Source organism: Aptenodytes patagonicus, chromosome 3 (assembly GCF_965638725.1).
Source record: "Aptenodytes patagonicus chromosome 3, bAptPat1.pri.cur, whole genome shotgun sequence".
Classification (NCBI taxonomy): domain Eukaryota; kingdom Metazoa; phylum Chordata; class Aves; order Sphenisciformes; family Spheniscidae; genus Aptenodytes; species Aptenodytes patagonicus.
In genome coordinates, this window is record NC_134951.1 from 127,607,752 (window position 1) to 127,623,732 (window position 15,981).

A 15,981-nucleotide genomic window follows, 5' to 3' on the forward strand; every position below is an offset into this window, starting at 1 on the left:
CTAAACTGATAAAGAAAACCCTTTGCACATGGTTGTCTTAAATCAACTAGATTATGCCTTGTAATCTATTATTTAAATTACTGTCATTGTTTTTTTGAAGTAGTTATATCAGCTATTGTGCTTACATCACAGCTACTTATTTTTTCCAGCACAAGGAATTGTTATGGATATTAGTTTTTAGAAAGAATCTACAGTAAGGATGTTTGGAATTCAGTACTCGGCAGTGGTCACAAGGCCAAAATGAATTGTAAGAAATAATTGGGAAAAGCATAGAGAATAAATTGGAAAACATTATTCTGGTATTTAGAAGACTCCAAAAGAAAAAAAGGAATGTCACATTTTGGATACCTGCGAAAGCGGAATCCTCTTCTTCCTTATTCTGCCCAAAGAAGGCACTCAAAGGAAATTCATTGTCTTCTGCAATATGCTATTAGACACACAGAAGGAATTTTAAATCAAAATAAACAGCAGCAACAGAAACCAGAATCTTGTCGTTTCTTGACAGGTCCTAGATCCCAAGTTTGTCTGAGAACAATTGCAACCTAGTCGTTTTTCAGGTCATCGTCTGTTTAGAGTTTTGTTCTGTTCAACAGCTATAGCATGACAAATCCAACCTGAAAAAAAAAATAAACACTGGATAACGTTTAACTCTTTCTTTTCTTCTGATTTCTTTTTACCTTCCGTATGTATGGTTTCATACTATAAGAGAGTATGGAAAACAGTCCTTAACCTCTTCAAAGCAGAGTCTAGCGAAGAGGCCACAGGAAGGAGTTTTACTTTACATTTCAATTTCATGTCCCATTTCTACTCTGCCTAATTGGCTTTTGAGAGTTCTGCTTGTTGTTTTGTGCTTGAGGCCTTCCTTAAGGACAACTACTTATTTTGGTACCTGTAGTTTAAAACTCTGCTTTCCTTCAGAAGATCAGTTGGCAACTCAGCCTGAAGAATACCTTTTTCTTCTGTCCACGTGTGGTGTTTCCATTTCAGTTTTCTTCTGGAAATTATGTCCAAAGAAGTCATATTTGTAGCGTACTCATTTTTTCATAGATCTTTAATTTTTGGTGGAGCTCTTCTTCCTGTGAACACATTCAGATACATGATCATTTAGAGGTTTTGCACATACCTCTATCTTGGAAAATGTACCTTTGCCCAATAGAGAATTCTCCAATATTGGTTGGCATTCAAATACAGATATGTGAGAAGTATTCACCAGACTTTGTTTTCATTATTGTTGAGAATAATTTGTTACAGCCAAGCGGGGTAGTAATTTGTAGGCATAAGCGATGGAACTATTGCCCATGGTTTTCCCCAAGGATAAATGCTTGAGGATACACTTGGTTTTTGCCTGCAATTTGTTGTTGTCATTTGTTAATGCGAAAATACATTTACAAGTAAATCACAAAATCTGTTTTTTCAAATGGGTGAAGACACTCCACTTACACAATATTAAAAAGATTTTTCTTCCTGCATAGATGGAGCAAAAGATTTTAGATGCTTCCGTCACTGTATCTGTGCTGGAATTGGGGAATACTGAACGTTATCTTTATGTTTAACCCACTGAAAAAAAGTATCTGTATTCAGAATGTGTGTGCTTTAAGAGCTGTAGCTCAAGGGTCTGTTTGTATTCCTTCAAGAGAGGCAGCACCCTCTACCTGTCATAGTTTTCTGTCTTTTTTTTTCCTTACAAATTATAATTTATTAAGACCAGTTTCTAGATTAAATGCGATGCTTTGCAGATTTTTTTAAATCACTTCTTATTGATAACTTCTTGCCCTATCTTTTGCCTGCTAATTTCTTTCAGAAATACGGTATGTGTAATTTTTGTGTTATTTTAGTATCTGAGAACTCTAGTCGTGGAGTGGAGTCCATTGTTCTCCATGTAACAGGAGAAAGGTCTCTACTGCAAGACAGCTACCAGTTTATTTAGCAGTTACATTGTTTAGTAGAGTTTGAGTGAGAAAGAGCTGAGTCCCTCTCAAAGATTCTGTTACAAGTATGTAGCCTTTAATTTTAGTCTTCATGGAAGCACCCTTGCTTATTGCTTGCTTTCTTCTCTATGTTCTCCAGGATTTAGATCCTTTTAGGGGAATATCCTCCACCTTTCATTCAGAATGAGGACATTGCTTGTTTGTACGGAAGAAGCAAATGTTCCCAGACAATAGGTTCTAGGGTATCTATTTCAGGGGGTATACGGACCCAGAATCTCTTTGACGTATATAGTTATCCTTGCCCACAACTAGAGCTATATTAGAGTTTTCTAACTTGATGATTTGATTGATTTTTCTTATTATGTTGCTAAAGGGATGGCGTATAGTTTTCCCCCTTGTTCTTTTCAGTTTACAGTGTATCAGTAGATATTCAGAGGAATAATCTCTGAGCCCTACATAGTGAAGAAAGTGATAAAGATATTTGATACCGCTTTTTCCCATACGGGTAAAGGGTACCGATGTGCATCGGGTTTCTATCCAAATGGAGATCAAGGAAGTGAGCTTAAATACTCAATTAGAAATAAAATTATTTTGCAGACCTGTTGATTTAAAAATAACAATAATTAGTTCTTACACAGCTGACAAGCATGTCAGGTGGTTTATTGCAATAAATATCAGTAGAGAAAACCAGATGAGGAAACGGATTCAGGAGCATACTGAATAACACTGCTTCTTTAGTAGTACGGTGACCTTGTCCCTAAGATTTCTCTTGTATATTTTACTCACAGTGGCAGCTGCTAAACGATAACAGGGACTTCACAGTTTTGGTGAGCATTTGGAAATAATGGGATGTTGACAGGGTTTAAGGAAGGCTTCGTGACTCCCACTTGCTGCTGGGTAGAGTCTGTTTCATTTGGATTTCCTTACTTTTACGGGTCTGTCAAATACTTTGTTGTTGAAAATGTTTTAATGTGAAGAGTCCTTTTGGTCAGTTACCTGTTCTGATTTTAGCTACTTCAGGAATTTTTATTTTTATTTTTTTCTGTTTTCTTACAGACAATGTCTGTGCTGTTTCAAGGAGTATAAACATTTGGAGATCTTTAACCAAGTAGTATGTGCGCTTATTAACTTAGTGATTGCCCAAGTTCAAGCTCTGCGGGACCAGCTCTGTAAACATTGCACTATTAATATAGATTCAACATGGCAAGATCAGAGTAATCATGCTGATGAGCCCCTGAATGTAGAAAGACAGTCTCATGAAGAAGAAAATGGAGAACGGCAAAAATCTATAGAGAAAAAATTAGATTCTGCAAGAACTTGTATCCTGACAGAGGAGGAGTCTGCAAAAAACACTGATGCTTTTAGCTTATGGAGCACTGATGAGAAGGAAAAGTTGTTGCTGTGTGTGGCAAAAATCTTTCAGATTCAGTTTCCTCTGTACACTGCTTATAAGCATAATACTCATCCCACAATAGAGGTATATCTTATCTTTATGTGTATATTTAATTATTTTGTGAAAGGTTCTTTGTTCTCATTAATGAGTAGACTGTGCGTGTTTGGTGATAGTTGCTTTTGCACAGGATGGGCAAATTCAGCTCTCCTGTTGACTTCAGTAGAACTTTTCAGAGAAACTTTTTAAATGACACATACTCTTACACTTTCTTTAAAATATGCTTAATTGTTATAGGTAATATATTGATAAGTGTTGGATGGAACTGTACACTGAATTATTGTACTGTTTAAATAACAGGAAGGCAAAAAGGGGACTATAGCGAAGCCTTTCTTCCAGAAGGTAACCCATTAATAGTTTACTAATTTCTTTTCATTACAATCTATGGTTCTAGAAGCAAAGCTTCATAAACTAAACTTTGTGCAAGACCAAGCTTACTTGTTCGAACAGCTGTTTAATTGACTGGAATAACTGAGCTCTACACAAGTAGCTTTGTTCTACGGTGCTGATTTTTGTCTGTGATATTTGTTATGGCTACCATTCACATTTCCATATTTTCTTCTGAAAAAAACACCAAACAAAAAAATTTTCAAAAATCCTGCAATGTTTAATTCACAGTTTCTGAAATAAATATGATGATGTTAGCATTTCCTAGTTGAAACAATATAGTTCTTGGAAAGGCTGGGTTTTGATCCAACTTGTGGTAGTCTAATAACAAATAAACAGTTCTTTTACAATATTTTGTATGCAAAGAAGATGTATATTTAGCTATATGAAGAAAGCTTCTATCCAACAAACTTTTGACAAAGTCAAAGTGGAGAATTAAACTATAGTTAACCCAGTCTTTTCTTATTTTTTATTTAGAGACTCTTGGGAGTTCTGTTGGAGCTCTGTGTGGTTCAGTTTGCTTTTTAAACTTAAGTCCAAAATGCAAAGATACCAAGTCATATATAATTTTTGGTTATGTATGCTAGAGTGATCACAAGATATAATCAATTCTTGTTGAATGAATCCTGCCATATCTGACAATAACTCTAGTTAAAACCTGGAACATAGCAGGTTTTTTGGGTGGGCTGGATTTTGCTTTCTCATCTTATTCCAAAACATATGGGTGTAAGTTAACAGAGGTGGTTTCACAAATGCATGTATAGAAAAATGAGGCAAAGTTAGGATTTGTGGACTTCAGGTTTCCCATCATTCATTTTGGCCTGCCTTTTAAACTTTCACCATACATAAATAAATCTGTAGTTCAGCCTCTGCAAGTAGGAACTGTAGAGGGTAGATCTATCTTGTCAGTTGGAGGGGGAAAAAAAAAAAATCAATGACTACTTAAGTGATTTATCTTTTGTACTCCTGTGGGAGTACAAAAGCCTACTGAAACTAGCTTCATAGGGATATGCAGTGAACAATTCTGGAACAGCTTTTCTATGTACAAGCACACTTGCTTCTTTTAAATGACAATTTCATGTATTTTTTTTTTCTTCTCTTTCAATTTCACTTCCAAATGGTAAAAAGAAAAATCTCAAAGTGCATGGTGGGATTTCTTTTTCACTTGATATGCAGCCATAAAGTGATTTGGACACAGATGCTGTAGATTGCTGTACTGTGACTGGCTATCACTCTAGACATACTAGTATATATCATATATATATATCATACTAGTATATATCATTTGAATTATTGAACACATTCATTAGCTATCCTAAAAACATAACTTAAAGGGAAGCTGAGAATAAAAAAACACTTTCCTGAGGTACAGACAAGTGAGGGAGGAGTTTTTTTACTTTTCTGCTAGACTTCTTGTGTTTCGAGGTATGGATTACGGAGGTATGCTAGCCTGCCGTATTTGTTGTGTACCTTTTTCCGGAGAGATTTTTTTGTTTGCGTTTAAAAGGTCCCAGCATCAACCATTTTTCTCACAAACTGAGATTTCCTACATTTAGGAAGCACTAGGGTTCTGTTATTCTAAAGCAGTAATGTTAGCTATTTTAATGTCAAAACTTTCTGCTACCATGAGTAACTCATTTACTGAGGTTTAAAATTTAATTTTGGATTTCAGTCTAGGGCACATCTTAGCTCAATTGAGACAAGTTATTAGTCCCAGTAACGGGAGCACTTTTTGTTTTAGATCAGGCTTGGACTCAGTCCTTAAGGAATCATAAAATAAAAATCCCTGTTTTAAGTGTATCATCTATACTTGTGAGCTAAACAGATTCCCAAACAGACCAAATCTGCCAAGAATTTGTTGGGAGAAGCTTGTGTAGCTCTTCCTCTCCCTCTAAGCATTTCTTTTGCCTTGGAAAAGGAAATTTCCTGATGCAAACCAGACTCCAATCTCCACTTTCACTGACTTCAGAAATTCCTTGTTCCAGATTCTTGAGATGAATTTACATAAATTCATTGAGTCATCACATCCAGTAACTTTTCCTAGAAGTGACCAATTGGGCTGTCATTTAAAAATTTCCAATGTAAGACTTTCACACGGTATTATTACCTTCTGGTAACGATTAGCAGTCAGTATTACTGTTAGCTTTTGCTTTGCATGCACCTCCAAGATCTTTGTTCTTAATGACAGCAGACAGGAGACAAGTCTTGAAGTCTAACCCTCTTATCAGGTGCTTGCCATTTTACACTTGACCATCTAGTGGAGAAGAAAATCATTCCTATGAAAGTAGCAGGGTTTCCCCAGTTTAGGAGTTTACAAAGTTGGATGAAAATGAACAGCAAAGCAAGATAAAAGGATATCTGCCTGTTTATGATCATGTAGACTTTGTCCTTAAATGATCTGGGCTAAGAATTATTTTTGTCCCTTACACATTTACAACATTTCTGAAGTGAGAGAGTGAAGACCATGGAAGCCTGATCTTGACAACAGAAGCTATCCTGAACAAGTGGCCGTGCAGAGGGCAGAAATGTCACAGAAATACGCTGTGTACGAGGACAGTGAAACTACATCATGTGGAAGTAAATCAAGCTCATTGACAAGCATATAGTCTTGACCCGTGTAGAATGAATATGAGTCTGTATAGACAGAATGTTTGTCTCAACTTTTCTTAAACTGATGAGAAGCCTAATGAAAAATGTCTTTCTACTAAGTTTGGATTTCTAAAACAGCACAATTAGTTGCAGTCAGTTAGAGGTCAACCCGCTTTGGGACATAAATATTGAAAAAAATCTGTAAAGATAACATCTGGAAACACACAGTTTGCTTCTGTTGAAATCAACCACTATCTTAGGTGCCCAGAGAGAGGCCTTTGTGTCTATTTTTCATCCTAAACAAAATTAACTCAAAATATTTTTATAAATATGGTTGGTTGTTTTTTTTGAGCAGTGTTCATACTTCGGAATTAGTTAATTTTTTTTGGGGGGGGGGATGTATGGGATATCTTTTAAGAGATCTTGCATACAGGATAGTTTAAGACTGTATGCCCTATTCTTCTTTTCATACTTACTCTGTGCAGCAAGTGTAATACCTAGAATGGACACTTCAGAGGGGAAAAAAAAAATCTAGACAATGGAGGCTCTTAAAATCCTGTAGAGAAAGAAGCAACGATGTAAAGTGCAATCCTGAACTTTGCACTCTCAGAACGAACAATGAATCTGAAGGGAGTTACCCAACCATTTAGCAGTTCTTGACAGAGGATGAAAAGAAAGAGGAGAAAAAAATCAGTTGTTTAGATGTCTGTAGCTGTACTCCCTGATTCTTTGGAATCTTGCTGTCTCCGCTTCTCCTTTTCAAGTAAATATTTTCTTGGAAGATATCCCTAATTAAGTGCCCTCCACCAAGATTGTGTCCATGTCAGACCTCAGCTAGTACATTTTGCCTGAGGTGATGGTCTTTTTTCATGCCATTTTAGATTCCCATGAGGAATTCTCTTATTTCCTTATAAACTTGATCTTAGGGAATTCTCAGTCTCTGTTCTGTTTCACATCTGCAAGAACAGAAGTCACATGTCCACACTCAGTCTCTCAACTGCAACACTTTGAGTAAGCTTTGCAGGGCTCGCGCAACAGACCTCCATGAGTTTTTGATTTCTGTATTCTAAGAACTGTAGTTCACTCAACAACCAGCCTCTATTTTATTTAAGAAAACTAATGAAATTTCTCACGCTATTTCTGCAGTTTTCATGAGCAGAGTGCTGAACACCTTTTCTTGCTACTTGAAAACATACCACCTACTGGCTTCAAAGCTGTTTTAAAAATAACTGTTAGAGTATCACGAGTTCAGGCATGACTTAAGAGTTCAGCAGAAGAAAAAAGAAAATAAATGCTTAGATAGAATATGAGCATATTGAATAATTCAAAATGTTTGTATCATACTTAATCCATCCAAAATTGCTTGCCTCCAGCATCCTCTGGTACAGTTTTAAGAAGCTTACTCCTACACAGCTATTTGAAATATATTCAGGAAACTTCATTTGAAAACTTAACTTTATGTTAACCTTACATTTGATTTGTGAGTATGAGAACTGGGTGTTGGGCATGGAGGGATGGGAAGGAAAAGAACGTGTGCTGTAACTACCTGCAAGTATCCATGGCAATGTTGTGGTTTTACAGTCAGGTTTTATGATATCTTCAGTGCCCTTTTGCCCCCAGCTGTATGCAAGATACACACAATATGTGTAACAACCCTAATAAAGAAAATTCCTGCTTTATACTGCCCAACAAGTGGATGTTGTGAACATTAAAAAGAAAAGCTATTTTTCCAAACCCTTTTCAGTTTAGTACTTCTAGAAAATAGATTTTCTGTTGCAGCAAATAGCTAACAGATTGATAAGGTGATACAATTCCTTCCTCCTCTTCAGTTAGCTTAATACTGTAAAGGGTATTAGACGCTTATTTTATATGATGTGTTTTGTTATATATAAAAGAATATAGTAGTTGAAGTTAAGGAATTTTAATATTCTGATGGGAATGAATAATTCAACAGTTTAGCCCCTTAAGTCATTAAACGTAGGATTGTAGAACATCCTCCATTTAATCTAAATTCAGATGTTTGGGTATATGGCTCATCCTTATGCAAAAATTGCATTCAGAAGCACCAAGATTGGTTCTGTTCTGTAATTCTCAGGCTGGTGTGCAGCCAGCGTGCCAGACTATATCCCCTTTGCAATATTCCTGTTGAAAAAATTGGTGATCTGAAGGGGGGTGGGATTGAAGAATGATCTGTTAATCCAGCCACTGAGAGCCACTGCTGAGATGTTATCCTAAGTGTATATTTGGGTACTTACAAATACATCTTAACAAAGGTAAAATGGACTGGAAATGCATGTTTTGCAATGTAAAAGCGGAGCAAACCTTGAGCTTCTGTCTTCCTCTAAATTAGGGTTTTGGTTTTTCTGTTAGTTGACTATAATGTCAATGAATGGTCAGTTGTTTTTTGTTCTAGAAATGTGTTTGTATTGCTTCAGTTAGTTAATTTTTTTTTTTCTTTTTAAACAGGATATTTCTGCTCAAGAAAGCAATATATTAGGGGCGTTCTGTGATATGAATGTAAGTTGTCCATTTTTAAATAGGTGCACATTTAAAATGGCCATGGTCGCTCCTCTGTATAGATTTGTGTTATACTAAAGTAGCTTTTGAATTTCCTGTATATCTGAAAGGTTCTAGTATTGATTGTTCAAATTTTTCTTCTTTTTTTTTTTTTTAAATATTTCTAGGATGTAGAAGTACCATTGCACTTGCTTCGTTATGTTTGTCTGTTTTGTGGAAAAAATGGCCTTTCCCTCATGAAGGATTGTTTTGAATATGGAACCCCTGAGACACTGCCATTTCTTATAGCACATGCATTTATCACAGTAGTATCTAATGTAAGTATTACCTTTAAATTGTTTAATGTTAAACACAAAAAGTAAAAGGACTGAAGTCTGGAAGAATTCTGTAGGACCAGGGAGGGAGAAAAACACTAAGATTTTCCTTGTTAGGAATGTGAGGTTTGCTGGTCCACTGAACATTTCATCATCCAAACCCTATACATCTCCTGTAGGCACACAAGTAGTTTTGCAAGTTTGTACCCAGATAGGAAGACAACTTATAAGAACGTTGTCAGAGGTCATTTCTGCCCCTGAAATTGTGTCATGGAAATGTTTTAAGCTTCTTCAGGCTATATTAACTTTTTACCTATTTCCTATGAGGCACAAAGGAAAAGCCTATGGATTTCTTTTCTTCTCAATTTCCTGTGATTTTTATATCATTGTACACATTTGCAGCATAGAGGTAACTATCTTTTATTTTCACTTAGGTTTAGAATACACATCCTTCATAATTTCTCCATTTTGAAATAATAGTGATTTTTGACTAGCAGAATTATGAATTGATTTTAGTGGAGATTCGAAGGAGATTGGTGATAGAAATAAAAAACAGTCTCTGAAGAAGGACATATGAAGACTTAGTGTTACGTGAGAATGTGAAGTCGTGATCTGTCTTGTGGATGTTACGTAAGGACAAAAAGGAAAACAATACTTTGTTATGCCTTGTATGAAGTGAGTTTAACATAATTTTGACATTGATTGCAATTTTAAATACTTAAAATCAGATCCTTCCTTCCACACATCTTCCCTCCTTCCTTGTTGCTGTTACTGACCAGCCAGGATGATGTTCTAAATACATGTTGAAATATGTTTGCATAGAAGGAACCAGTGACTGAAATAAAGGTAGCGTTGGTCATCTGTATCACTCACTCCTGATCCTTTTAGTGTAATGGTTCTTAACTTGTAGGTCAGAGAACAAATGACTAAGGCCATGATGTGCTCTCTTCTTGTAAGCTTGCACAGGAGGACTGCTGCAGGACCTCTGTATGTTAAACTGTGGAGATATGTTCTCTTCTGGCCTTTTCTGTATGATCTGATGAGTTTTCAGGTGATAATCTGATGAGTTCTTCATCTCCAGCTGTTGTCGGTGCAACCTGCAGTTTTCATAAACCATCTGCTGAAAATGTATGGTCTTGTAGGTTATTATGGTTTAGAAGTAAATTTTGGTCATGGAACCAAACATTCATGCGTGTCTGATTTTTGTTTTATTTTTTGTGAGAATGGGCAAAACTGTTCTGAACAATGAGTGGCAGTTCCCTATCACATCAGCATTTTTTTCAACAAGCATTCTGACTGCAAATCCCATTTCCTAGATATCCCATACCAGTGCATGTTTATAAACTGTATCTGCCTTTCATCTTTGTCCTTTTTTGAAGTCTTTATTTTTCTCCACATAAATTGTTTATTTTCTTTATTATTAGTGATGTGCCCTAACCCAAAATACTTCTCAGCAAAGTTTCTCCTTTCAGATAATTACTTAACAACTTTGCATTTATCTTTTGTTCTAGTAGGTAATACATTTAGCTGTCTCTTGCAGCTATTTTAGATGAATGCTATGGTTAAACCTGCCAGATAAAATGAAATTCAACCCAAACCGTAACCAGTAGAAGTACTGTTTCTTCCACCTCTTCCAGCATTGTATCTTTTACCATTCAACTAGAATCTTTCTTTTGAACTCTGTCTGGCTTTGCTGGCAAATCTGTGTGAGTTAGAGGAAAAGTGGTTTAAAAAAAAACAACTATCTTTAGATTTCGTGTGTCAGTTCACTACAGAAAGTATAAGAAAATGTTTTATGTGTAATGTGCTTTATTCATCCACTTCCCGCATTTTGGTGTCACTCAGTGTACTTGTCAGCAGCGCTTCTGACTTTCAGATGCAGCATGTTTATTAGTTCCGAATGAGGCAGCTAATTTTTTTGACAAAATACATTTTACCTTGCTGATATAAAAGAAAACAGATTTTTCTCTACCTCTATAATGGTGCATAAGCTTCTAATTTGAGGTAATGTTTCTCTTTCCCTGTTTCTCTTTATATCATCTCACCATATAATTCATATAACTTAGGTAAATATAAATAATTTAATAAATGTTTCTGATAGTCTGTGAAATGATATACCAAACTCCAATGAAACAAAAAGAAGCATTCACAAAACTATATTTTTTGTGAACAAAATACTGGTGATCTCAGCAATAACTCTGCTAATTTCACTTGGTTTTATCCCAATGCATTTGAGTTTATGGGGTTTATAGATTGTGTGAGATTTATGAATGACCCTGTCGATAATAGCTCAGTGAACAGCTCTGCAATGTCAACTGTTAACTGGTTCACAACGTGTAAAGCCAGAACCATAGTGTATAGTAACTCTTAAATACGTTTTCACAGTCGTACCAACTGTCAAGAATGGCAGTTAAGTAGCCATTATTATAACGACTCCTAGAAATACCCATGCTGGAATTTATTTTAAAGTCTGTGAGATGAATGAGTTGTTTAGCTACTACCTTAAATGTTTCAAAAATATTTTCAGAAAGATTGTAGTGTGGATGAACCAATCAATTTCTCATTTAAGAAGTTGGGCTTAGTAGTAAGGTCCAGGAAGTAGAATAGGTGAAGTTGGAAATAGTAAACCAAAGTCAGAGAAATCATTTGCTAACAACCAGTAGCATTCAGCTTTTAGCAGACAAGGCTGCATAGTGGTTTGGAAAGCATTTGCTCTGTTTCTTCCACAAAGGAAGGCGAGTATCTCATTAAGTGCACTCTACAGGTGCATGTAAGAGAAGACCATTACCACAAATTGGTAAAGCCCGTGGGGAACAACTGAGCTACTTGTTTATGATTACTGGTGTCTCCTTTATATAGAGGACATTTAAATTATTGAAAAGATGTTTCCTTGAATTTTTTTTTATCCAGCAAATCTCGTTTGAGTAAATGTCTTTGTCAGACAAGCTTAAGTTTGTAATAATAAAGCCAGCAAATGTAATATAATGCAATTTACTTCTTAGAGAGAGTTGGCACTCTTGTTTTTTCTCCAGCTCACAGCTCTGCAAGATGCTTTCTTAGCAACCTGTATTGTGGTGGGACTGACTGTTCCTTCTTAGGATATTTCTTTGCTGTCTTAGATATTTGGTTCTTCCTTTCTTCCCACATTTCATATTCCGTGGTATTTGCTCGGTTTAACTACCTGATGTTGTGTTGGTCTCCTTACGAAGCTAACAGACGCAGAGAAATCCATGACCTACAGCTTGTTCTGTGGAGGATTTAAACCTCACTGAAAAAGCCTGTCACTACTTCATTCTGTATCATTTCGGTTTTGTGGATGTTGTGGAGGAATAACTGCCCTCTCAGTGGACATGAATTAATTGAAAGAATGCTGATGGTGTCCAAAATGTTGGTTTAATTTTACTGTATGAAACTTCAAAACTTAAGTCAGAAGTAAGAACTGTTGAGAGACGCACTGCCTTTTAGAAATGAATTACTGAGGATAAAGAGCAAATAATAAAAAAACCAAAAACCTCTGAAGCTTGACAATAGAACAGATGCAGTAAATACTTTGTCTCAAAAGCAGGTGGAGGCAAAAAGAAAGTATGAGGAAAGTTGTGGATTTTTAATGTAATTTTATATATGTTATTTTTATGTTGTTTTATATATGTTATTTTATGTGATTTTCTTTAAATAATTTAGTATATTTATATTTGAGTTCATGATGAAAGTTACATTTTCATTTACAATGTGAAATTATCCATTAATTCAATTCTGAGGATGAAGGTTGTATGTAATGCAAATGTACAGATGAATGAAATGGCTTTAGAAGTTTGACTTAGTACGGAGTGAAAATTACTATGAACAACAAAAGTTATAAAAACAAAATTATAAAAACATTTCCTACTTTTGTTTCACAAAGAAATATATTTGCTTTTGTGTTTGGTACTTGCATATGAAAAAGAGCACGTTGTTGTGTTAAAAATCAAATTGTGTAAATACGATAGTATCTTTGTCATCCTTGCAATTCCTTGTCAAAATGTTATTTAACTCCTGTTTCTAGAACAAACATCTTCTAGTTACACTTTCTATCTTTGGGATGGTAGCATTTTTTTCTTCTTGAGACTGCCAGTAGGATCAGAAGCTTATTCCAAATGTGGTCTTTTTTGCAATGTGAAGATTTGGCTGGTTTGTCTTGCAAAGTAGGTTAGTATTGTTACTGTGTAGTGTTAGCTGCATTGTAAAAAGTAAGTCTTTTTTTCAGAACTGACTCAAAGTTATTTGGCTAATTCCAGAAATGTTTACAATAAATGCTGGTGATACAGTTTTACTACAGCCCAATATTTTTCTCTCCTGGCAAGAAGGAGAATATAGATTTTTTTGCATACAGAATTTTCCAAAATCCTGGTGAGAATTTAGTCCTTAGCCAGAATTTATTGCATCAGTTGCAAAGATTAAACATTCTTTTAGGAACAAACATGGAGTTGTAAACTGACATGACGGCTTTGAGTGACTGATGGTGTTAGCTATTCACAAGATTTGTGTGCGCACGTGATTAAAATTATGTGAGTAGTAGTAACAGCTGCTAATGTTGGATCTATGCTAGATCCCTTACCTGGCACGTAGTTGTCTTTCTGTAACAGGTTTAACAGGCTCAGCATTCCTTTTTGAAATGCAGATGGAACTTCTAACTTTGCCTGTGTAAGTAGTTTGGTTGGTCCTCTTTTCCTCACAGCGGTGTTAAATAGCTGTTTCAGGGGTTTTTTTCCTCTGCATACATTTTCTTCCTGCATATAGTTTTGCAAAGGTGGTAAAGGCAGAATGGTAAATATGGGAATGCAAATATGGTAGTAAAAAAACTGTGCTTAATCACTGGTTATAAAACATAATTTTATTTTATAGGATATATAAGGTCTAAGAAGCAAAACATCAACACAAGTCAAATAATTTTACTTCATTTAGGAGAGATTTGCAAGGAACAGAAAGAATGGAATCATTTTCTTGTAGACTTTAAAAAAAAAAAGGAAAAAGAAACCCCACAAGGCTGAGTAGCAGTTTTTCCTACTGAAGAAACTACAGCAAATTCAGAAATGAGACATCTGGGCAGTATGATACTATTTATACAAAGTTTATATTTTCCAATTGACGAGAAGAAAAGATGCAACTCCTGTTTATAAGTCACAGAAACGTTCCTCAGATAACAGCTTTGAAAATTAAGAAGTTGAAAGAATTAAAGTTGAATGAAAAACAACAAAGCCTTTTTTTAACGTGGGGTTGCATGTGCAAATGTACCAGCAATATTTCATTTTTTGCCATTCTCATTAAATGTCATTAATGAAATTTTTATCTATTTATGTTTTTGCATTATAGATCAGAATATGGCTACACATCCCTGCTGTCATGCAGCACATTATACCCTTTAGGACTTATGTTATCAGGTAAATTTTTAATTTAAGAATTTTTCTTGTGGGAATTTTTGACAGCACCTATTTATAATTTCAGGTGATTCACTTTTAATTGTTCAAGTTGTTGCTCTGACTGTATCATTTCAACAAGGAGAGTGAAGGTAATGTTTAGAGTTAGTTTGGGCACTCCTTACATCTATCTGATTGCAGTATCAATCAGATCAATCTCGGTAATAACATTTTTAGCGTGACATCCAGCCCCATTCTGACGTGTCGTGTCAGGTTCAATTGTAATACAGTTTCACTTACTGCAGTATCTTCACAAAACTTTACATAAAATTTGCAACGAGACGATGTAAGTAGAAGAGCGATATGTAGTCATTGAGATTTCATATACTGAGTTTCACTGAGTTTTAACACTGCTTCACATTTTGATGTTCTGTATTTCCAGCTGGCAGGAACTGAAGTGTGATCAAAAGTCTACTTGCACTTTTATGTATCTAAATATATCCAGTCCCAAAGATTTTCTTTATATCAAGCTTCCTATCTTGAAAAACACTTTAAAGTATTTGTAAAGATATTTAATTTTACAAGCCGTTTATTTTTATTGGCTTTCTCAGGACAATAGGAAAAATCCAATGAGCTGCTGATGAAATTATCTTGTGTATGTGTATCTGCCTGGAGGTGGAGGGGTGTGGTCACAGCTAATTCTCCTTCCAGTGGCCCAACATTAAACTTCTCTGGTGCAGACAACCTAAAAGGCCGCTGCTCTTGCATGGGCCCACAGCTCCTCCAAGGCTCTGGATTTCCTATAACTGTAATATTAGAAATGTGCTTATACTGGTCATAGCTTACTTCCCTGATAGCAATAAATGTGCCTTTACAGATTATATTGTCTTAACTATAACAGCATAAAATCACACTCTTAACAAAAATAATTACGTTGGCAACAAAAAAGTGCACAGAACAATGAGGCTCAGAAATATGTTTCATATTTAAAAATGTTCTGGTTTTAATTGTAAAGAATTATGACTGTAAAAATTTAAGTACTGGCTTGGCTATCGATCTATCGTGCTATAACGTGGTCTCTACCAAAATTATATCAGCAGGGAGAAGAGTATTCTGATCTTTTATTAAAACATACCACTCTTGAGTTACAGTCCGGCCGTGTGCGCTCCTTTAATGCTGATGTGTTATCTTTGAGATCTTATAAAGGTAATTATTAATCTAGGAAGGACAGGCAGAGGATCTTCAAGTTCTTGTCTCCATACATATTCCATTAATGGTTGTTCGTGTACCTGGGAATTTGGTCAATGAGCCTTACCTATCTTCTTGCAATGTATGGAAATTAAAAAGAGCATTGGAGGATCAACAATTAGAGATAGGCTGATAAGAAGGAACTTGAGTGAGAC

General features: G+C 35.4%; 1 protein-coding gene across 6 annotated transcripts in view; it reads left to right on the forward strand.

Moving 5' to 3' along the window:
• Nucleotides 1–15,981, forward strand: part of USP34 (ubiquitin specific peptidase 34) — a 140,679-nt gene that overhangs the window by 19,310 nt on the left and 105,388 nt on the right. For all 6 annotated transcript variants that reach the window (XM_076335136.1, XM_076335142.1, XM_076335140.1 and 3 more), the window contains exons 3-6: nt 2,985–3,405; nt 8,821–8,871; nt 9,039–9,188; nt 14,535–14,602. In XM_076335136.1, coding sequence (XP_076191251.1) covers nt 2,985–3,405; nt 8,821–8,871; nt 9,039–9,188; nt 14,535–14,602 — 690 coding nt within the window. The remainder of the gene's footprint in view (nt 1–2,984; nt 3,406–8,820; nt 8,872–9,038; nt 9,189–14,534; nt 14,603–15,981) is intronic.